Below are 24425 nucleotides of genomic sequence, written 5' to 3'. Positions count from 1 at the left end.
TCTCCATTCAAGTCAGTGATGGCATAATGGGTGGACTGGCAGCCATTTTGAGCGTACCCATGCCAGAAAGTAAAAGCAGGAAGTGTACACTTCAATCTGTGCTGTGTGTTTTGTTGAGTCAACTCAACTGATTTATAAAACATACATTCCATTGCATGAGCCACATCAGTTAGCATCATTTGAATGAACATTCTACATTACCATGGAAATCCATCATCAGTTGATAGAACGTTCCAAAATACCATGGAAATTATTGCATCACAATACCAGGCAGCCATTTTGAGTGTACCCATTAGTTTACCAGCCAGGGTTAGAGCTTCCAAGTACGTTCTATTCATTATGATTTCTATGGGCGGAACACACGCCCCGTTTCGTACGGACGCATAGATGTGACACATGACGCAAGTGACGTAACTACGCAGCGCATGCTTTGGAACCCCTAGCGCCCATTGAAACAAAGCTAAGGTATTTTACTACATTATAAAGGTTTTATGTATGTAGCTAACGTTTCTTTAAGTTTGATACATTTGCTTGATATTATTTTTGTGTTATACATAATCTTACCCAATACAACCAAGTTTTAACCCGTTTGGTGCAGTCGTTGCTTGCACAATGTTGGGCTAGCTAGCTAACAGTAGCTAGTAGCTAACGTTAGCTAGCTAGCTAAATGGAAATGCATTTATTGAACTTATTTTATTTTACGTCCCTAAACTCAGTCGGTTATTATTGCAAACATAAGGTGCTTGTTAACTGTTTGAATGACGATTTTTCCGGCCTAGGATTTATGTTTGTGATGTGAATGTTACGAATTGTTTTGTCGTAGCTAGATATTTGGCTAGTTAATAACTAAGTTTAGCTAGCTACAGTAACTAGTATATTGCATTGTTGGTCCCATTGGTATGCTAGCTAGCTAGTTAAATCGGCTTCCATAGTATTCGCATGATAGTTGAGCTTTCTAGCTAGCTTAGTTAGTTACATAATATAAGTAAAGAGTCCATAATATAAACTTTTTTGATTTGTAGTAAATAATGCCGACCATGTTTTTATCCATTTCAGCCAAGTTCGTTGAAGAAGCCTTAGCGGAGATGTATCGTCCCAAACCGACGCTGCGGGACCGGCAGCACCTGTACCGGCTGATCATCAGCCAGTTGCTGTACGACGGTTACACCAACATCGCCAACAACCTCATCACAGAGGTGAAGCCACAGAGCGTCGTGTCGCCCTCGGAGAACCTCATGCAGCTGGCCAAGATAGGTGAGTGGGTAGTCTATTAGCTCATATGAGAACGCTAGCTACATGTCTGCAGTGTCACTGTTTTGGGTTGAAACTGTATTGCTCCATAATTTCATCCATCCATCCGGTCGTCCCAAGACATTGCGAATGGCGACATCACAGTGTAGTTTGCTAGCTACATGTCTAGTGTTGTGTCACTGTTTTAATCCTGTATTGCTCCATTCACCCCAAGGCATGGATAATGATGTTAGTGTGGGGGGTTGTAAACTGTATCATCCATCATCCACCTCTCTCCAGGCATGGAGAATGATGACAGCGCGGTGCAGTATGCCATTGGGCGTTCGGACACAGTGGCCCCAGGTGTTGGCATCGACCTGGAGTTTGACGCTGACGTCCAGTCCATGTCCCCCGAGGCGTCTGAGTACGAGACTTGTTACGTGACGTCTCATAAGGGTCCCTGTCGCGTGGCCACCTATAGCCGGGACGGGCAGCTCATCGCTACGGGCTCTGCAGACGCCTCCATCAAAGTCCTGGACACAGAACGCATGCTGGCCAAGAGCGCCATGCCCATAGAGGTGAGGCTGTGTCTGACATGGCATCCTATTGGCTGTGTAGGGCACTACTTTAGAGCCCTGGTTGTATTGGCTGTGTAGGGCACTACTCTAGAGCCCTGGTTGTATTGGCTGTGTAGGGCACTACTCTAGAGCCCTGGTTGTATTGGCTGTGTAGGGCACTACTCTAGAGCCCTGGTTGTATTGGCTGTGTAGGGCACTACTCTAGAGCCCTGGTTGTATTGGCTGTGTAGGGCACTACTCTAGAGCCCTGGTTGTATTGGCTGTGTAGGGCGCTACTCTAGAGCCCTGGTTGTATTGGCTGTGTAGGGCACTACTCTAGAGCCCTGGTTGTATTGGCTGTGTAGGGCACTACTCTAGAGCCCTGGTTGTATTGGCTGTGTAGGGCACTACTTTATAGCCCTGGTTGTATTGGCTGTGTAGGGCACTACTCTAGAGCCCTGGTTGTATTGGCTGTGTAGGGCACTACTCTAGAGCCCTGGTTGTATTGGCTGTGTAGGGCACTACTCTAGAGCCCTGGTTGTATTGGCTGTGTAGGGCACTACTATAGAGCCCTGGTTGTATTGGCTGTGTAGGGCACTACTATAGAGCCCTGGTTGTATTGGCTGTGTAGGGCACTACTCTAGAGCCCTGGTTGTATTGGCTGTGTAGGGCACTACTCTAGAGCCCTGGTTGTATTGGCTGTGTAGGGCACTACTCTAGAGCCCTGGTTGTATTGGCTGTGTAGGGCACTACTCTAGAGCCCTGGTTGTATTCACTTGCAACTAAACAGAAGCAATCTGGACCAAACCGAGAGGGTAGTGTTGTCACGATACCAGAATTTTGTCTTCGATACCGGGTTTAGTATCACAATACTTGATACCGTCACGATACTCAATACCAAAACGATACCCCAAAAAAAGACTTATTAGCCAAAGTCGCAGAATGGCACTTGATCCAGACAGAAACTCAGCTACTGCTCTGATCAATTGTTGGGCATCTCTTGAGTTCAATATCATTACATTTGTATGTAAAACATTTTAGACAGCCATGTATGCATTAGTTGAATCAATTATACAATCAATTTGACTGTTTTTACCAATTGAACCACAAAACAACATAATGGTAATTATTTATTTGAATGGTAAATCTGTATTAATAAACTGGGTAAACTTTACATTTTAGTCATTTAGCAGACGCTCTTATCCAGAGCGATTTACAGGAGCAATTAGGGTTAAGTGCCTTGCTTAAGGGCACATCGACAGATTTTTCACCTAGTCAGCTCGGGGATTAGAACCAGCGACCTTTCGGTTACTGGCACAACGCTCTTACCCACTAAGCTACCTGCCGCCCCAAGATGATATGGCCTAGGCCTATTCATAATACAGTTGAATGCATAGTATTCAAGAGGGGTTATTCAGCTTGTTTTAGCTGATTTTTATAGGGCTACCGATGACAAACAATCCCTTCCATTTAACACTTATTTTATTGGCAACTGCTTGGAGAACATATAATTTTATTGTACTGATCAACATTTGCATAGAAGAAGTAATCTCTTCCTCTTGTGTGCACTGGCTCTTTAAGAAATGAATTATGTCTTTCGGGACGCAGAATGTGACTGAGGAATCTGACTTTGTGGCTGTGGAATCTAGTGGAAACCAGACAGGAGGCAAAGGAAGAAGTGAATGAGTTTTTGGTGGCAACGGAGACAGTCAGCTTTGAAATCAGCATATATTTCCTTACGGTTTCATATCACAAACAAAGTACTAGGGTACATGTCCCACATGCAGCTAACAGAAACATATGGAAATGTCTGCTCTACCCAAAATCACAACCAAATAATTGCAGCCTTACCGCAAAAGTGGAAGAGGAAAGTGGAAGGGGGAGAAAGTAAGGAACTTGTCTGTCGGCCCTGCATTAAAGAACATAATTGGTTAAGGAAAATTGTGATAAATAAAAAAGTATATCAGTTTCATTTAAGGACCAAAGGATTGACAGCCGTCCCATATAGATTGCAAAATAGTTGGGAAGAGATTTTTGACGTACCGATCCCATGGCATAGTGTTTATGAACTGACACGCAAAACGTCACCGGATTCAAAAATTAGAATCTTTCAATTTAAATTATTATATAAAATTCTTGCAACCAATATAATGTTATTTATATGGGGGATACAATCTTCCCAGCTCTGCAGATTTTGCTGCAAAGAGACAGAATAATTAGATCATTTGTTTTGGTACTGTTCATTTGTAGCTTGTTTTTGGACACAGGTCCAGGAATGGCTAAAGGATTGCAATATTTACCTGGAGCTAACCCTGCAGATAGCACTACTGGGTGATCTGAAAAGTCATAGTCAATCGATCAATAATATAATAATACTTTTAGCAAAAATGTTTATTTTCAATTTACAATCTGTAGAAACAATGAGAATAGAAAGGTTCAGAACTTTTGTAAAACATCACAGTACAGTTGAAAAATATATGGCAAATAGAAATCCTATATGGATGGTGTTAAGAGATAGATGGGAGGTGTTGAATGGAGCTGAAGGATGGGACTAATAACAAATAACAACAACTAATAACAAGATAACTAATAATGTAAGCATACTGTGTCCATAATAAGTATATAGGTTGTATGTTGGGAGCTTTTGGGAAAGAGCACAGTTAGAAAGATATGGCATATAGAAGCAAACCGGATGGACATCATGAAAATGATCGGAGAGGTTGAGAGTAGAATAATTTCAGGAGCAAAAACAAAAAATATATAATTATTGTAAAATTAACTGTGTCCATAAGGTGTAGATAGTAAGTATAGACCGGAAGTAGAGGCCTGGGCATTGTTGTTCACTAGTTTACCCCAAGTAGGGAAAGGATGGCAGGGTTGAAAAGTAATAAAGGGGAGTATATATATAAAAAACATGGGGGATTGGAAGTGATGCAGACAATTACATTGATAGAAGATACAATCTATCTGCAATGTTAAGCTGATCTACCCCCCACTACTAGGGTAGTGAATTCAGCTGTCAGCTAGCAAGGTAAGTTAGCCTACAATTACAGCTGGAAGATACCGGTATCGTCTTCAATTGCAAAAGTGGTCTAGCCTATATGGACATTGTTTTGCGAACAGTTTGAACATCTCTACATGCCGTGTTGCGTTATTAAAATAGGTTATGATTGGTGAGAACGCAGCCAGACGGCTCTAGTGAATGACTAAGTGGAGCAGGCACTGCTCTTCGTGCTATAAAGGGACTGCTTTCATAGACAGACTTGAGCCTCTCAATCACATGAGACATTTGACAGAAGCACCAAACAGGGTTTATTATCGGGGGATACAGTAGCTTACTGGCAGGTAGCTTAGTGGGTAAGAGCGTTGTGCCATTAACCGAAAGGTCGCTGGTTCTAATCCCCGAGCCGACTAGGTGAAAAATCTGTCTGTGCCCTTAAGCAAGGCACTTAACCCTAATTGCTCCTGTAAGTCCCTCTGGATAAGAGCGTCTGCTAAATTACTAAAATGTAAATGTAAAAATGGGGGGAAAAGTACAGATGTTTCGGTATACCGTTCAACACAACAAGACAGACCTACCTGCATTTGCCTAATAAGAAGGCTTGTTTTAGTTTTCTGTTGCAAAATGTTTTTCTCCGGTGTGCAGTAATGAATAAGACCTAGATGATCAGAATGTTCTGTAAGACATTCTGTCCATGTAATAATGTTCCTGTGTGTTCTAGGTGATGATGAATGAGACGGCCCAGCAGAACATGGAGAACCACCCTGTGATCAGAACACTGTACGACCACGTTGATGAGGTCACGTGTCTGGCGTTCCACCCCACGGAACAGATCCTGGCGTCTGGATCACGTGACTACACCCTCAAACTGTTCGACTACTCCAAGCCCTCTGCCAAGAGGGCCTTTAAACATGTACAGGTAACAACAGAGTTAGAGCCTTCAGACAGGTAACAACAGAGTTAGAGCCTTCAGACAGGTAACAACAGAGTTAGAGCCTTCAGACAGGTAACAACAGAGTTAGAGCCTTCAGACAGGTAACAACAGAGTTAGAGCCTTCAGACAGGTAACAACAGAGTTAGAGCCTTCAGACAGGTAACAACAGAGTTAGAGCCTTCAGACAGGTAACAACAGAGTTAGAGCCTTCAGACAGGTAACAACAGAGTTAGGGGCCTTCAGACAGGTAACAACAGAGTTAGAGCCTTCAGACAGGTAACAACAGAGTTAGAGCCTTCAGACAGGTAACAACAGAGTTAGAGCCTTCAGACAGGTAACAACAGAGTTAGAGCCTTCAGACAGGTAACAACAGAGTTAGAGCCTTCAGACAGGTAACAACAGAGTTAGAGCCTTCAGACAGGTAACAACAGAGTTAGAGCCTTCAGACAGGTAACAACAGAGTTAGGGCCTTCAGACAGGTAACAACAGAGTTAGGGCCTTCAGACAGGTAACAACAGAGTTAGAGCCTTACATGTGTTTTAATGATTGGAGTGGACCGCAGCACGAGCCAAGTGGATATAGATATGTCTTCATTTAGGCACTAGGACACTGACTAGGCTCCTCTGTCCCCCAGCCTCTGAGATACACTGCCATAGAGGACAACACTAGGACACTGACTAGGCTTCTCTGTCCCCCAGCCTCTGAGATACACTGCCATAGAGGACAACACTAAGACACTGACTAGGCTTCTCTGTCCCCCAGCCTCTGAGATACACTGCCATAGAGGACAACACTAGGACACTGACTAGGCTTCTCTGTCCCCCAGCCTCTGAGATACACTGCCATAGAGGACAACACTAAGACACTGACTAGGCTTCTCTGTCCCCCAGCCTCTGAGATACACTGCCATAGAGGACAACACTAGGACACTGTCTAGGCTTCTCTGATGCACTGCCATAGAGGACAACACTAGGACACTGACTAGGCTTCTCTGTCCCCCAGCCTCTGGGATACACTGCCATAGAGGACAACACTAGGACACTGACTAGGCTTCTCTGTCACCCAGCCTCTGAGATACACTGCCATAGAGGACAACACTAGGACACTGTCTAGGCTTCTCTGATGCACTGCCATAGAGGACAACACTAGGACACTGACTAGGCTTCTCTGTCCCCCAGCCTCTGGGATACACTGCCATAGAGGACAACACTAGGACACTGACTAGGCTTCTCTGTCACCCAGCCTCTGAGATACACTGCCATAGAGGACAACACTAGGACACTGACTAGGCTTCTCTGTCCCCCAGCCTCTGAGATACACTGCCATAGAGGACAACACTAAGACACTGACTAGGCTTCTCTGTCCCCCAGCCTCTGAGATACACTGCCATAGAGGACAACACTAGGACACTGTCTAGGCTTCTCTGATGCACTGCCATAGAGGACAACACTAGGACACTGACTAGGCTTCTCTGTCCCCCAGCCTCTGGGATACACTGCCATAGAGGACAACACTAGGACACTGACTAGGCTTCTCTGTCACCCAGCCTCTGAGATACACTGCCATAGAGGACAACACTAGGACACTGACTAGGCTTCTCTGTCCCCCAGCCTCTGAGATACACTGCCATAGAGGACAACACTAGGACACTGTCTAGGCTTCTCTGTCCCCCAGCCTCTGATATACACTGCCATAGAGGACAACACTAGGACACTGACTAGGCTTCTCTGTCCCCCAGCCTCTGAGATACACTGCCATAGAGGACAACACTAGGACACTGTCTAGGCTTCTCTGATGCACTGCCATAGAGGACAACACTAGGACACTGACTAGGCTTCTCTGTCCCGCAGCCTCTGAGATACACTGCCATAGAGGACAACACTAGGACACTGACTAGGCTTCTCTGTCCCCCAGCCTCTGAGATACACTGCCATAGAGGACAACACTAAGACACTGACTAGGCTTCTCTGTCCCCCAGCCTCTGGGATACACTGCCATAGAGGACAACACTAAGACACTGACTAGGCTTCTCTGTCCCCCAGCCTCTGGGATACACTGCCATAGAGGACAACACTAGGACACTGACTAGGCTTCTCTGTCCCCCAGCCTCTGGGATACACTGCCATAGAGGACAAACGGAGCTTGCTCCTTTACCACTCTGAAAACCTCCAGTTTCTACCTTGATTTAGAGCAAGTTATAGAATTCTATAAACCATGTCGCGGGCTACTGTAAACTATTCATTTGCCGCACGTTTTTGATTTGATAACAACTGACCTTGTTTAGTCATGTTATCTGGCTAGCTAGCTAACAACATGGAACCTTGGCTAGGCACACATTTGGATGGCACAGGAAAAACGGAAAATGGAAAGATTGCCTGCTCAAAGAGATGCTTCAAAGGTAGAATGCATATGCCTAGTCAATGTCATTCTAAGCAAAATCTGAAAAAAGTCCTGTGTTTCCCCTATAGCAGTCCTGTGTTTCCCCTATAGCAGTCCTGTGTTTCCCCTATAGCAGTCCTGTGTTTCCCCTATAGCAGTCCTGTGTTTCCCCTATAGCAGTCCTGTGTTTCCCCTATAGCAGTCCTGTGTTTCCCCTATAGCAGTCCTGTGTTTCCCCTATAGCAGTCCCAGGTATCCCCTATAGCAGTCCTGTGTTTCCCCTATAGCAGTCCCGGGTATCCCCTATAGCAGTCCTGTGTTTCCCCTATAGCAGTTCTGTGTTTCCCCTATAGCAGTCCCGGGTATCCCCTATAGCAGTCCTGTGTTTCCCCTATAGCAGTCCCGGGTATCCCCTATAGCAGTCCTGTGTTTCCCCTATAGCAGTCCCGGGTTTCCCCTATAGCAGTCCCGGGTTTCCCCTATAGCAGTCCTTCCCTTATAGCAGTCCCGGGTATCCCCTATAGCAGTCCCGGTATCCCCTATAGCAGTCCCGGGTATCCCCTATAGCAGTCCCGGGTTTCCCCTATAGCAGTCCCGGGTTTCCCCTATAGCAGTCCCGGGTTTCCCCTATAGCAGTCCCGGGTTTCCCCTATAGCAGTCCCGTGTTTCCCCTATAGCAGTCCCGTGTTTCCCCTATAGCAGTCCCGGGTTTCCCCTATAGCAGTCCCGGGTATCCCCTATAGCAGTCCCGGGTATCCCCTATAGCAGTCCCGGGTATCCCCTATAGCAGTCCCGGGTTTCCCCTATAGCAGTCCCGGGTTTCCCCTATAGCAGTCCCGGGTATCCCCTATAGCAGTCCCGGTTTCCCTATAGCAGTCCCGGGTTTCTATAGCAGTCCCGGTATCCCCTATAGCAGTCCCGGGTATCCCCTATAGCAGTCCCGGGTATCCCCTATAGCAGTCCCGGGTTTCCCCTATAGCAGTCCCGGGTATCCCCTATAGCAGTCCCGGGTATCCCCTATAGCAGTCCCGGGTTTCCCCTATAGCAGTCCCGGGTTTCCCCTATAGCAGTCCCGGGTTTCCCCTAAAGCAGCGAACAGCAGCTGCTGAATAGTTGCTGCCACGCCAAAGAATGTGATGGTAAAATGTTTTCAGTGTTATATATGTTTTAATAAGATCCTCTTTGAGAACTAACAATCACCAAAATATAAACTAAACAGTCAGGGGGAATATAAAATTCCTTAACAATCTCAAAGCAAACAACCAATACATCATCATGAGTAGCCTAGCTATAGTTGGCTAGGTCAACCAATACATCATCATCAGTAGCCTGGCTATAGTTGGCTAGGTCAACCAATACATCATCATGAGTAGCCTAGCTATAGTTGGCTAGGTCAACCAATACATCATCATCAGTAGCCTGGCTATAGTTGGCTAGGTCAACCAATACATCATCATGAGTAGCCTGGCTATAGTTGGCTAGGTCAACCAATACATCATCACCAGTAGCCTGGCTATAGTTGGCTAGGTCAACCAATACATCATCATCAGTAGCCTGGCTATAGTTGGCTAGGTCAACCAATACATCATCATGAGTAGCCTGGCTATAGTTGGCTAGGTCAACCAATACATCATCATGAGTAGCCTAGCTATAGTTGGCTAGGTCAACCAATACATCATCATCAGTAGCCTGGCTATAGTTGGCTAGGTCAACCAATACATCATCACCAGTAGCCTGGCTATAGTTGGCTAGGTCAACCAATACATCATCATGAGTAGCCTGGCTATAGTTGGCTAGGTCAACCAATACATCATCATCATGAGTAGCCTAGCTATAGTTGGCTAGGTCAACCAATACATCATCATCAGTAGCCTGGCTATAGTTGGCTAGGTCAACCAATACATCATCATTAGTAGCCTGGCTATAGTTGGCTAGGTCAACCAATACATCATCATTAGTAGCCTGGCTATAGTTGGCTAGGTCAACCAATACATCATCATCAGTAGCCTGGCTATAGTTGGCTAGGTCAACCAATACATCATCATCAGTAGCCTAGCTATAGTTTGCTAGGTCAACCAATACATCATCATCATGAGTAGCCTGGCTATAGTTGGCTAGGTCAACCAATACATCATCATGAGTAGCCTGGCTATAATTGGCTAGGTCAACCAATACATCATCATGAGTAGCCTGGCTATAGTTGGCTAGGTCAACCAATACATCATCATCAGTAGCCTGGCTATAGTTGGCTAGGTCAACCAATACATCATCATGAGTAGCCTAGCTATAGTTGGCTAGGTCAACCAATACATCATCATCAGTAGCCTGGCTATAGTTGGCTAGGTCAACCAATACATCATCACCAGTAGCCTGGCTATAGTTGGCTAGGTCAACCAATACATCATCATCAGTAGCCTGGCTATAGTTGGCTAGGTCAACCAATACATCATCATCATGAGTAGCCTAGCTATAGTTGGCTAGGTCAACCAATACATCATCATCAGTAGCCTGGCTATAGTTGGCTAGGTCAACCAATACATCATCATGAGTAGCCTGGCTATAGTTGGCTAGGTCAACCAATACATCATCATGAGTAGCCTGGCTATAGTTGGCTAGGTCAACCAATACATCATCACCAGTAGCCTGGCTATAGTTGGCTAGGTCAACCAATACATCATCATCAGTAGCCTGGCTATAGTTGGCTAGGTCAACCAATACATCATCATCAGTAGCCTGGCTATAGTTGGCTAGGTCAACCAATACATCATCATCATGAGTAGCCTAGCTATAGTTGGCTAGGTCAACCAATACATCATCATCAGTAGCCTGGCTATAGTTGGCTAGGTCAACCAATACATCATCATGAGTAGCCTGGCTATAGTTGGCTAGGTCAACCAATACATCATCATGAGTAGCCTGGCTATAGTTGGCTAGGTCAACCAATACATCATCATCAGTAGCCTGGCTATAGTTGGCTAGGTCAACCAATACATCATCATGAGTAGCCTAGCTATAGTTGGCTAGGTCAACCAATACATCATCATGAGTAGCCTAGCTATAGTTGGCTAGGTCAACCAATACATCATCATCAGTAGCCTGGCTATAGTTGGCTAGGTCAACCAATACATCATCATCAGTAGCCTGGCTATAGTTGGCTAGGTCAACCAATACATCATCATCAGTAGCCTGGCTATAGTTGGCTAGGTCAACCAATACATCATCATCAGTAGCCTGGCTATAGTTGGCTAGGTCAACCAATACATCATCATCAGTAGCCTGGCTATAGTTTGCTAGGTCAACCAATACATCATCATCAGTAGCCTGGCTATAGTTGGCTAGGTCAACCAATACATCATCATCATCATCAGTAGCCTAGCTATAGTTGGCTAGGTCAACCAATACATCATCATCAGTAGCCTGGCTATAGTTGGCTAGGTCAACCAATACATCATCACCAGTAGCCTGGCTATAGTTGGCTAGGTCAACCAATACATCATCACCAGTAGCCTGGCTATAGTTGGCTAGGTCAACCAATACATCATCATGAGTAGCCTGGCTATAGTTGGCTAGGTCAACCAATACATCATCACCAGTAGCCTGGCTATAGTTGGCTAGGTCAACCAATACATCATCATCATGAGTAGCCTGGCTATAGTTGGCTAGGTCAACCAATACATCATCATGAGTAGCCTGTCTATAATTGGCTAGGTCAACCAATACATCATCATGAGTAGCCTGGCTATAGTTGGCTAGGTCAACCAATACATCATCATCAGTAGCCTGGCTATAGTTGGCTAGGTCAACCAATACATCATCATGAGTAGCCTAGCTATAGTTGGCTAGGTCAACCAATACATCATCATCAGTAGCCTGGCTATAGTTGGCTAGGTCAACCAATACATCATCATCAGTAGCCTGGCTATAGTTGGCTAGGTCAACCAATACATCATCATCATGAGTAGCCTGGCTATAGTTGGCTAGGTCAACCAATACATCATCATGAGTAGCCTGGCTATAATTGGCTAGGTCAACCAATACATCATCATGAGTAGCCTGGCTATAGTTGGCTAGGTCAACCAATACATCATCATCAGTAGCCTGGCTATAGTTGGCTAGGTCAACCAATACATCATCATCAGTAGCCTAGCTATAGTTTGCTAGGTCAACCAATACATCATCATCATGAGTAGCCTGGCTATAGTTGGCTAGGTCAACCAATACATCATCATGAGTAGCCTGGCTATAATTGGCTAGGTCAACCAATACATCATCATGAGTAGCCTGGCTATAGTTGGCTAGGTCAACCAATACATCATCATCAGTAGCCTGGCTATAGTTGGCTAGGTCAACCAATACATCATCATGAGTAGCCTAGCTATAGTTGGCTAGGTCAACCAATACATCATCATCAGTAGCCTGGCTATAGTTGGCTAGGTCAACCAATACATCATCACCAGTAGCCTGGCTATAGTTGGCTAGGTCAACCAATACATCATCATGAGTAGTCTGGCTATAGTTGGCTAGGTCAACCAATACATCATCATCAGTAGCCTGGCTATAGTTGGCTAGGTCAACCAATACATCATCATCATGAGTAGCCTAGCTATAGTTGGCTAGGTCAACCAATACATCATCATCAGTAGCCTGGCTATAGTTGGCTAGGTCAACCAATACATCATCATGAGTAGCCTGGCTATAGTTGGCTAGGTCAACCAATACATCATCATGAGTAGCCTGGCTATAGTTGGCTAGGTCAACCAATACATCATCACCAGTAGCCTGGCTATAGTTGGCTAGGTCAACCAATACATCATCATCAGTAGCCTGGCTATAGTTGGCTAGGTCAACCAATACATCATCATGAGTAGCCTGGCTATAGTTGGCTAGGTCAACCAATACATCATCATGAGTAGCCTAGCTATAGTTGGCTAGGTCAACCAATACATCATCATCAGTAGCCTGGCTATAGTTGGCTAGGTCAACCAATACATCATCATGAGTAGCCTGGCTATAGTTGGCTAGGTCAACCAATACATCATCATGAGTAGCCTGGCTATAGTTGGCTAGGTCAACCAATACATCATCATCAGTAGCCTGGCTATAGTTGGCTAGGTCAACCAATACATCATCATGAGTAGCCTAGCTATAGTTGGCTAGGTCAACCAATACACCATCATGAGTAGCCTAGCTATAGTTGGCTAGGTCAACCAATACATCATCATCAGTAGCCTGGCTATAGTTGGCTAGGTCAACCAATACATCATCATCAGTAGCCTGGCTATAGTTGGCTAGGTCAACCAATACATCATCATCAGTAGCCTGGCTATAGTTGGCTAGGTCAACCAATACATCATCATCAGTAGCCTGGCTATAGTTTGCTAGGTCAACCAATACATCATCATCATGAGTAGCCTGGCTATAGTTGGCTAGGTCAACCAATACATCATCATCAGTAGCCTGGCTATAGTTGGCTAGGTCAACCAATACATCATCATCAGTAGCCTGGCTATAGTTTGCTAGGTCAACCAATACATCATCATCAGTAGCCTGGCTATAGTTGGCTAGGTCAACCAATACATCATCATCAGTAGCCTGGCTATAGTTGGCTAGGTCAACCAATACATCATCATCAGTAGCCTAGCTATAGTTGGCTAGGTCAACCAATACATCATCATCAGTAGCCTGGCTATAGTTGGCTAGGTCAACCAATACATCATCATCATCATCAGTAGCCTAGCTATAGTTGGCTAGGTCAACCAATACATCATCATCAGTAGCCTGGCTATAGTTGGCTAGGTCAACCAATACATCATCACCAGTAGCCTGGCTATAGTTGGCTAGGTCAACCAATACATCATCATGAGTAGCCTGGCTATAGTTGGCTAGGTCAACCAATACATCATCACCAGTAGCCTAGCTATAGTTGGCTAGGTCAACCAATACATCATCATCAGTAGCCTGGCTATAGTTGGCTAGGTCAACCAATACATCATCATCAGTAGCCTGGCTATAGTTGGCTAGGTCAACCAATACATCATCATCATGAGTAGCCTGGCTATAGTTGGCTAGGTCAACCAATACATCATCATGAGTAGCCTGGCTATAATTGGCTAGGTCAACCAATACATCATCATGAGTAGCCTGGCTATAGTTGGCTAGGTCAACCAATACATCATCATCAGTAGCCTGGCTATAGTTGGCTAGGTCAACCAATACATCATCATGAGTAGCCTAGCTATAGTTGGCTAGGTCAACCAATACATCATCATCAGTAGCCTGGCTATAGTTGGCTAGGTCAACCAATACATCATCACCAGTAGCCTGGCTATAGTTGGCTAGGTCAACCAATACATCATCATCAGTAGCCTGGCTATAGTTGGCTAGGTCAACCAATACATCATCACCAGTAGCCTGGCTATAGTTGGCTAGGTCAACCAATACATCATCACCAGTAGCCTGGCTATAGTTGGCTAGGTCAACCAATACATCATCATGAGTAGCCTGGCTATAGTTGGCTAGGTCAACCAATACATCATCACCAGTAGCCTGGCTATAGTTGGCTAGGTCAACCAATACATCATCATCAGTAGCCTGGCTATAGTTGGCTAGGTCAACCAATACATCATCATCATGAGTAGCCTAGCTATAGTTGGCTAGGTCAACCAATACATCATCATCAGTAGCCTTGCTATAGTTGGCTAGGTCAACCAATACATCATCATCAGTAGCCTGGCTATAGTTGGCTAGGTCAACCAATACATCATCATGAGTAGCCTGGCTATAGTTGGCTAGGTCAACCAATACATCATCATCAGTAGCCTGGCTATAGTTGGCTAGGTCAACCAATACATCATCATCAGTAGCCTGGCTATAGTTGGCTAGGTCAACCAATACATCATCATTAGTAGCCTGGCTATAGTTGGCTAGGTCAACCAATACATCATCATTAGTAGCCTGGCTATAGTTGGCTAGGTCAACCAATACATCATCATCAGTAGCCTGGCTATAGTTGGCTAGGTCAACCAATACATCATCATCAGTAGCCTAGCTATAGTTGGCTAGGTCAACCAATACATCATCATGAGTAGCCTGGCTATAGTTGGCTAGGTCAACCAATACATCATCATCAGTAGCCTGGCTATAGTTGGCTAGGTCAACCAATACATCATCATGAGTAGCCTAGCTATAGTTGGCTAGGTCAACCAATACATCATCATCAGTAGCCTGGCTATAGTTGGCTAGGTCAACCAATACATCATCATCAGTAGCCTGGCTATAGTTGGCTAGGTCAACCAATACATCATCATCAGTAGCCTGGCTATAGTTGGCTAGGTCAACCAATACATCATCATGAGTAGCCTGGCTATAGTTGGCTAGGTCAACCAATACATCATCATCAGTAGCCTAGCTATAGTTGGCTAGGTCAACCAATACATCATCATGAGTAGCCTGGCTATAGTTGGCTAGGTCAACCAATACATCATCATGAGTAGCCTAGCTATAGTTGGCTAGGTCAACCAATACATCATCATGAGTAGCCTGGCTATAGTTGGCTAGGTCAACCAATACATCATCATGAGTAGCCTAGCTATAGTTGGCTAGGTCAACCAATACATCATCAGCAACATTTTACATTTACATTGTCATTTAGCTGATGCTCTTATCCAAAGAGTGCATACATATATTTTTTTCATTTCAAACTGGCCCCCCGTGGGAATCGAACCCACAACCATGCTCTACCAACTGAGCTACATCCCTGCCGGCCATTCCCTCCCCTACCCTGGACGACGCTGGGCCAATTGTGCGCCGCCCCATGGGTCTCCCGGTCGCGGCCGTCTAACAGGAGGAGGGCCTATAAAATGTGCTGTCAGAGACCGCTCCATTGGCCACAGCCACGACTACGCCCCGCCATCCCCCACGCTAACTTTGCCACCGCTGATGAAAATATCCTTGGGGAAACACTGATGTGGGAAGTTAAATTCAATGTTTTGTATTGAGTAGAGATATCAGGGGGTTGTGCAGAACCTATAGAAAATGGGAACAGGCGTCCTGGGGTGGTGGGGAAAATCAGTGGTATCACCATACTACTCTGTCATACTTGGCCTGGTATCACCATACTACTCTGTCATACTTGGCCTGGTATCACATCGTTATACAATGTTGGTGTTGTGACAACCCAGCTCTGGAAAAAAAATGTCACCTTTTTGGGCCCTTTTCGGACCAGTTAGCAACCCTGGATTAGATCTACTAACAGTGGTGTGTGTGTGTCTCTGTTTCCTCCCCACAGGAAGCGGAGATGCTACGGGCCATCTCCTTCCATCCGTCAGGCGACTTCCTGTTGGTGGGGACGCAGCACCCGACCCTCCGCCTCTACGACGTCAACACCTTCCAATGCTTCGTCTCCTGCAACCCTCTAGACCAACACACTGACACCATCAGTGGAGTTAGCTACAACCCTAATGCTAACAGGTAACCCTGACCCCTAACCCTCTAGACCAACACACTGACACCATCAGTGGAGTTAGCTACAACCCTAATGCTAACAGGTAACCCTGACCCCTAACCCTCTAGACCAACACACTGACACCATCAGTGGAGTTAGCTACAACCCTAATGCTAACAGGTAACCCTGACCCCTAACCCTCTAGACCAACACACTGACACCATCAGTGGAGTTAGCTACAACCCTAATGCTAACAGGTAACCCTGACCCCTAACCCCTAACCCTCTAGACGAGGGGGGGCCCCCCCCTCGATTCTCTACTCGACTGCATACGGATGACTTATTTTTTTCCCCTGCCCTTGTTCCTGCCCATTTGATAATGGACCATTCTAAATCTATACTAATTTTACATATTAGTTAAGACAAGATTAAACTGAGAATAGTCTGAAGAGTGAAAATAGGATCACTTGACGTGAGAACAGCTGTGCAGCCTGAGGAACAGAGCGCAAGCCTTTTTTTGACTTTCTCAAATCATCAATAGCCTATAGTCATCATGCAGCCTTTATACAGCAGGACGGGGACACCCCTTCAAATGAGTGGATTCAGCTATTTCAGCCACAGCCGTTGCTGAAAGGTGTATGCAATCGAGCACACATCCATGCAATCTCCATAGCCAGGCATTTGCAGTAGAATGGCCTTACTGAAGAGCTCAGTGACTTTCAATGTGGAAGCAGAAACGTCTAGGAGCAACAACGGCTCAGCTGCAAAGTGGTAGGCCACACAAGACCACACAACGGGACCGCCGAGTGCTGAAGCACGACTGCCCTCTGTTGCAACACTCACTACAGAGTTCCAAACTGCCTCTGTAAGCAACGTCAGCACAAGAACTGTTCGTCGGGAGCTTCATGAAATGGGTTTCCATGGCCGAGCAGCCGCACACAAGCCTAAGATCACCATGTGCAATGCCAAGCGTCGGCTGGAGTGGTGTAAAGCTCTCCGCCATTGGACTCTAGAGCAGTGGAAACACGTTCTCTGGAGTGATGAATCACGCTTCACCATCTGGCAGTCCGATGGACCAATCTGGGTTTGGCGGATGCCGGGAGAACGCTACCTGCCCCAATGCGTATTGCCAACTGTAAAGTTTGGTGGAGGAGGAATAATGGTCTGGGATTGTTTTTCATGGTTCGGGCTAGGCCCCTTAGTTCCAGTGAAGGGAAATCTTAACACTACAGCATACAATTACATTCTAGACGGTTCTGTGCTTCCAACTTTGTGGCAACAGTTTCAGGAAGGCCCTTTCCTGTTTCAGCATGACAATGCCCCCGTGCACAAAGCGAGGTCCATACAGAAATTTTTTGTTGAGATCGGTGTGGAAGGACTTAACTGGCCTGCACAGCAGTATTATTTATTTTGTCATTTTACCCCCTTTTTACCCCAATTTTGTGATATCTTGTCTCATCGCTGCAACTCCCTAACGGGCTCGGGAGAGACGAAGGTCGAGTCGTGCTTCCTCCGAAACATGACCCGCCAAGCCACGCTGCTTCTTAACACCTCGCTTAACCCGGAAGCCAGCCGCACCAATGTGTCGGAGGAAACACGTTCAACTGACGACTGAAGTCAGCTTGCAGGTGCCCGGTCCCGCCACAAGGAGTCGCTAGAGCGTGATGAGCCAAGGAAAGCCCCCCCCCGGCCACACCCTCCCCTAACCCGGACGACGCTGGGCCAATTGTGCACCGCCTCGTGTGACTCCCGGTCACAGCCGGCTGTGACACAGCCTGGGATCGAACCCCAGTCTTTAGTGACGCCTCAACATTGCGATGCAGTGCCTTAGACCACTGCGCCACTCGGAAGGCCATGATGTGGAACTTGACTGGCATGCACAGAGCCCTGACCTCAACCCCATCGAACACCTTTGGGATGAATTGGAACGCCGACTGCGAGCCAGTCCTAATCGCCCAACATCAGTGCCCGACCTCACTAATGCTCTTGTGGCTGAATGGAAGCAAGTCCCCGCAGCAATGTTCCAACATCTAGTGGAAAGCCTTCCCAGAAGAGTGGAGGCTGTTATAGCAGCAAAGGGGGGACCAACTCCATATTAATGCCCCTGATTTTGGAATGAGATGTTTGACGAGCAGGTGTCCACATACTCTTGGTCATGTAGTGTAATAGGAGATTTTTAAGTTTGTTTTAACTCAAATCTAAAATGTAGTTGAAGAGTGAGTCATCATTAATGAAGCAAACTGAGAGATGTGATAAGATGCGTATTGTTTGATTTCTAAGACATTCTAAGGTTTGTATCTAAAGTTGCCAAATAACTCTAAATGGAGCTTATAGGACCTTTTACGCTCAACAGAGACACTTCATATCTGCACTGCTCCGGAATGGGAAAAATATTATTTATATTTGATTCAGCTAAGTTTAATTATATTCTCCTTCTATAATATAAACTAATGACATGGGACTTATAAGCGTATCTTGTCAGCTAAATGAACAAGCCTACAGCCTATGGCATGGAGCACAGCCAGATAACATACAGTAGGACAACACATATTCTGTTCTTCTGAAATACATTTTCTCCATATCATAATGTTTCTATAGACCTGCTTAAAATAAATAATGGATTTATTGTGATGGTGTATATTAAATTGATTTATTAGACTTTTTAAATGTAGATGTTCCAAAGGCCCGCATCAGTGGCTTGGAGGCCTGGAGATGCTGAACATGTTTATGTTAATTAACGGCCAATTACCGTGAGACCGGCAGTCTTTTTTCATGTCCCCTGACAGTGCCAACAGGTGGGTTCACTAGACTGGCCCAGTCCTTAGGTCCCCTGACCCCTGACCTTGACCCTGACAGTGCCAACAGGTGGGTTCACTAGACTGGCCCAGTCCTTAGGTCCCCTGAACCCTGACCTTGACCCCTGACAGTGCCAACAGGTGGGTTCACTAGACTGGCCCAGTCCTTAGGTCCCCTGACCCCTGACCTTGACCCTGACAGTGCCAACAGGTGGGTTCACTAGACTGGCCCAGTCCTTAGGTCCCCTGAACCCTGACCTTGACCCTGACAGTGCCAACAGGTGGGTTCACTAGACTGGCCCAGTCCTTAGGTCCCCTGAACCCTGACCTTGACCCTGACAGTGCCAACAGGTGGGTTCACTAGACTGGCCCAGTCCTTAGGTCCCCTGACCCTGACTGGCCCAGTCCTTAGGTCCCCTGACCCCTGGCCCAGTCCTTAGGTCCCCTGACTGGCCCAGTCCTTAGGTCCCCTGACCCTGACTGGCCCAGTCCTTAGGTCCCCTGGCCCAGTCCTTAGGTCCCCTGACTGGCCCAGTCCTTAGGTCCCCTGACCCTGATTGGCCCAGTCCTTAGGTCCCCTGACTGGCCCAGTCCTTAGGTCCCCTGACCCCTGGCCCAGTCCTTAGGTCCCCTGACCCTGACTGGCCCAGTCCTTAGGTCCCCTGACCCTGACTTGGCCCAGTCCTTAGGGTCCCCTGACCCTGATTGGCCCAGTCCTTAGGTCCCCTGACCCTGATTGGCCCAGTCCTTAGGTCCCCTGACCCTGATTGGCCCAGTCCTTAGGTCCCCTGACCCTGACTGGCCCAGTCCTTAGGTCCCCTGACCCTGATTGGCCCAGTCCTTAGGTCCCCTGACCCTGATTGGCCCAGTCCTTAGGTCCCCTGACCCTGATTGGCCCAGTCCTTAGGTCCCCTGACCCCTGGCCCAGTCCTTAGGTCCCCTGACCCTGACTGGCCCAGTCCTTAGGTCCCCTGACCCTGATTGGCCCAGTCCTTAGGTCCCCTGACCCTGATTGGCCCAGTCCTTAGGTCCCCTGACCCTGATTGGCCCAGTCCTTAGGTCCCCTGACCCTGACTGGCCCAGTCCTTAGGTCCCCTGACCCTGATTGGCCCAGTCCTTAGGTCCCCTGACCCTGATTGGCCCAGTCCTTAGGTCCCCTGACCCTGATTGGCCCAGTCCTTGGTCCCCTGACCCTGATTGGCCCAGTCCTTAGGTCCCCTGACCCTGATTGGCCCAGTCCTTAGGTCCCCTGACTGGCCCAGTCCTTAGGTCCCCTGACTGGCCCAGTCCTTAGGTCCCCTGACCCCTGACTGGCCCAGTCCTTAGGTCCCCTGACCCTGATTGGCCCAGTCCTTAGGTCCCCTGACCCTGATTGGCCCAGTCCTTAGGTCCCCTGACCCTGACTGGCCCAGTCCTTAGGTCCCCTGACCCCTGGCCCAGTCCTTAGGTCCCCTGACCCTGACTGGCCCAGTCCTTAGGTCCCCTGACCCTGATTGGCCCAGTCCTTAGGTCCCCTGACCCTGACTGGCCCAGTCCTTAGGTCCCCTGACCCCTGGCCCAGTCCTTAGGTCCCCTGACTGGCCCAGTCCTTAGGTCCCCTGACCCTGACTGGCCCAGTCCTTAGGTCCCCTGACTGGCCCAGTCCTTAGGTCCCCTGACTGGCCCAGTCCTTAGGTCCCCTGACCCCTGGCCCAGTCCTTAGGTCCCCTGACTGGCCCAGTCCTTAGGTCCCCTGGCCCAGTCCTTAGGTCCCCTGACCCTGACTGGCCCAGTCCTTAGGTCCCCTGACCCTGACTGGCCCAGTCCTTAGGTCCCCTGGCCCAGTCCTTAGGTCCCCTGACCCTGACTGGCCCAGTCCTTAGGTCCCCTGACCCTGATTGGCCCAGTCCTTAGGTCCCCTGACCCCTGGCCCAGTCCTTAGGTCCCCTGACCCCTGGCCCAGTCCTTAGGTCCCCTGACTGGCCCAGTCCTTAGGTCCCCTGACCCCTGGCCCAGTCCTTAGGTCCCCTGACTGGCCCAGTCCTTAGGTCCCCTGACCCTGACTGGCCCAGTCCTTAGGTCCCCTGACCCTGACTGGCCCAGTCCTTAGGTCCCCTGACCCTGATTGGCCCAGTCCTTAGGTCCCCTGACCCTGACTGGCCCAGTCCTTAGGTCCCCTGACTGGCCCAGTCCTTAGGTCCCCTGACCCTGATTGGCCCAGTCCTTAGGTCCCCTGACCCTGACTGGCCCAGTCCTTAGGTCCCCTGACTGGCCCAGTCCTTAGGTCCCCTGACTGGCCTATTCCTTAGGTCCCCTGACCCAGTCCCCGGTAGTCTTGAAATCTCTTACATCCCTGCCTTTAGAAGATTGTTTCTGCATGTTTTGATTCCTTTTATTTTTCTCATGAATTCAATTTTCCTGTTTTTATTTTATCAGAGCTATATCTCCCGAGTGGCGCAGTGATCTAAGGCACTGCATCGCAGTGCTAGCTGTGCCACTAGAGTTCCTGGTTCGAATCCAGGCTCTGTCGTAGCCGGCCGCGACCGGGAGACCCATGGGGCGGCGCACAATTGGCCCAGCGTCGTCCAGGGTAGGGGAGGGAATGGCCGGCAGGGATGTAGCTCAGTTGGTAGAGCATGGCGTTTGCAACGCCAGGGTTGTGGGTTCGATTCCCACGGGGGGCCAGTATGAAAAATAAAAAAATTATGTATGCACTCACTAACTGTAAGTCGCTCTGGATAAGAGCGTCTGCTAAATGACTAAAATGTAAATGTCTATGTGATGTGTAGTATGATTATTCTGTGTCTCCAGCTCCAACCCTGACCCTTGACCCTAACCCTCTGATTATTCTGTTATTCCAGCTCTGACCCCTGACCCTAACCCTCTGATTATTCTGTTATTCCAGCTCTGACCCCTGACCCTAACCCTCTGATTATTCTGTTATTCCAGCTCTGACCCTAACCCTCTGATTATTCTGTTATTCCAGCTCTGACCCCTGACCCTAACCCTAACCCTCTGATTATTCTGTTATTCCAGCTCTGACCCTAACCCTAACCCTCTGATTATTCTGTTATTCCAGCTCTAACCCTAACCCTAACCCTCTGATTATTCTGTTATTCCAGCTCTGACCCCTGACCCTAACCCTAACCCTCTGATTATTCTGTTATTCCAGCTCTGACCCTAACCCTAACCCTCTGATTATTCTGTTATTCCAGCTCTGACCCTAACCCTCTGATTATTATGTTATTCCAGCTCTGACCCCTGACCCTAACCCTCTGATTATTCTGTTATTCCAGCTCTAACCCTAACCCTCTGATTATTCTGTTATTCCAGCTCTGACCCCTGACCCTAACCCTCTGATTATTCTGTTATTCCAGCTCTGACCCTGACCCTAACCCTCTGATTATTCTGTTATTCCAGCTCTGACCCCTAACCCTAACCCTCTGATTATTCTGTTATTCCAGCTCTGACCCCTGACCCTAACCCTCTGATTATTCTGTTATTCCAGCTCTGACCCTGACCCTAACCCTCTGATTATTCTGTTATTCCAGCTCTGACCCTAACCCTCTGATTATTCTGTTATTCCAGCTCTGACCCTAACCCTCTGATTATTCTGTTATTCCAGCTCTGACCCTAACCCTCTGATTATTCTGTTATTCCAGCTCTGACCCTGACCCTAACCCTCTGATTATTCTGTTATTCCAGCTCTGACCCCAACCCTCTGATTATTCTGTTATTCCAGCTCTGACCCTAACTCTCTGATTATTCTGTTATTCCAGCTCTGACCCTAACCCTCTGATTATTCTGTTATTCCAGCTCTGACCCCAACCCTCTGATTATTCTGTTATTCCAGCTCTGACCCTAACCCTCTGATTATTCTGTTATTCCAGCTCTGACCCTAACCCTCTGATTATTCTGTTATTCCAGCTCTGACCCTAACCCTCTGATTATTCTGTTATTCCAGCTCTGACCCTAACCCTCTGATTATTCTGTTATTCCAGCTACGTGTCGTGCAGTAAGGACGGCAGTATCAAGCTGTGGGACGGCGTGTCTAACCGCTGTGTGATGACGTTTGATAAGGCTCATGACGGGGCGGAGGTCTGCTCCGCTGTCTTCTCTAAGAACTCCAAGTACGTCCTCTCCACCGGGAAAGACTCTGTCGCCAAACTCTGGGAGATCTCCACCGGGCGCCCCCTCGTCAAATACACAGGTACCCCCTAACCCCTTACCACAGACATTAACCTTAACCCTATCTCCTCCTAACATTAGTGTGTTCTTGGGGAATAGACCGAGAGGGGGTGAGGAGGTCTGGGATGGTGTTGGTTGAGTTAGGATAATGTTACTCTGATGTGGAATCATTCTTTCCCATAACTTGTCCGTGTGTGTCCTCCTGCCGTCAGGTGCTGGTCTGAGTGGTCGTCAGATGCATCGTACCCAGGGTGTCTTCAACCACACAGAGGACTATGTTCTGTTGCCTGATGAGAGGACCATCTCTCTGTGCTGCTGGGACTCTCGGTCTGCAGAGAGGAAGAACCTTCTGTCCCTGGGTCACAACAACATTGTCCGCTGTATCGTCCACTCCCCCACCAACCCAGGGTTCATGACCTGTAGCGATGACTTCAGGGCCCGCTTCTGGTACAGACGTACTACCACCGACTGAGACCCCTCTGTTCTGTTCTGACTGACCTTTCTACCAGCACACTACCACAGAGCCCAGACCAAACCCTCATCACTGGGTCTGGAATCTCCACGGCCAAACATCTGTCACCATCAGGGTCCTGCAGCCTCAGACGTTACAACAAACCGTGTCTTTGAGTTTGGAGCACCAAGCACCATCTTGGACTGTATTTCAGTGGTGTTGGTGTATGTTGAGTCTTATCCATGTTGGTAGAGAACAACACAGCTGATTGGCTGTCTGATTAAATGAACAGCGTTGTTGGGAAATGTAATCATTAACGATGCTTCTAGATATTTTGAAGACAGTGACCAACATGCTCATTTAATGTTTCTTTGATCTTTTGATAAAACAACTTTGAAGTTGTCCACTTTTCCCCCTTATTTTGTCTTTATCTATCTGATATTACACATTTCTATTAAAACATTGAAGA

At 47.4% G+C, this 24425-nt stretch overlaps 1 protein-coding gene across 1 annotated transcript; it reads left to right on the top strand.

The window, feature by feature from the left end:
* The first annotated feature begins 366 nt into the window (after nucleotides 1-366).
* Nucleotides 367-24425, top strand: LOC121575387 (cleavage stimulation factor subunit 1). The gene is made up of 7 exons (XM_045219531.1): nucleotides 367-465; nucleotides 1057-1254; nucleotides 1531-1808; nucleotides 5510-5707; nucleotides 16389-16570; nucleotides 23319-23527; nucleotides 23718-24425. Exons 2-7 carry the CDS (start codon nucleotides 1086-1088, stop codon nucleotides 23975-23977), a joined length of 1296 nt encoding a protein of 431 aa, XP_045075466.1. The 5' UTR covers nucleotides 367-465; nucleotides 1057-1085; the 3' UTR covers nucleotides 23978-24425.

Source organism: Coregonus clupeaformis, unplaced genomic scaffold (genome assembly GCF_020615455.1).
Source record: "Coregonus clupeaformis isolate EN_2021a unplaced genomic scaffold, ASM2061545v1 scaf2442, whole genome shotgun sequence".
Lineage (NCBI taxonomy): Eukaryota > Metazoa > Chordata > Actinopteri > Salmoniformes > Salmonidae > Coregonus > Coregonus clupeaformis.
The sequence above is the reverse complement of the archived record's forward strand: the minus strand, read 5'-3'. Positions and strand labels throughout refer to the sequence as shown.

What these genes read in the sequence shown, in the direction of transcription:
- LOC121575387 (XM_045219531.1), top strand. Translation starts at nt 1,086, where the DNA reads ATGTATCGTCCCAAACCGACGCTGCGGGACCGGCAGCACCTGTACCGG. An exon ending in CATGCAGCTGGCCAAGATAG is followed by an intron (nt 1,255 to 1,530) that starts GTGAGTGGGTAG and finishes ACCTCTCTCCAG; the next exon opens with GCATGGAGAATGATGACAGC. An exon ending in AGAGCGCCATGCCCATAGAG is followed by an intron (nt 1,809 to 5,509) that starts GTGAGGCTGTGT and finishes TGTGTGTTCTAG; the next exon opens with GTGATGATGAATGAGACGGC.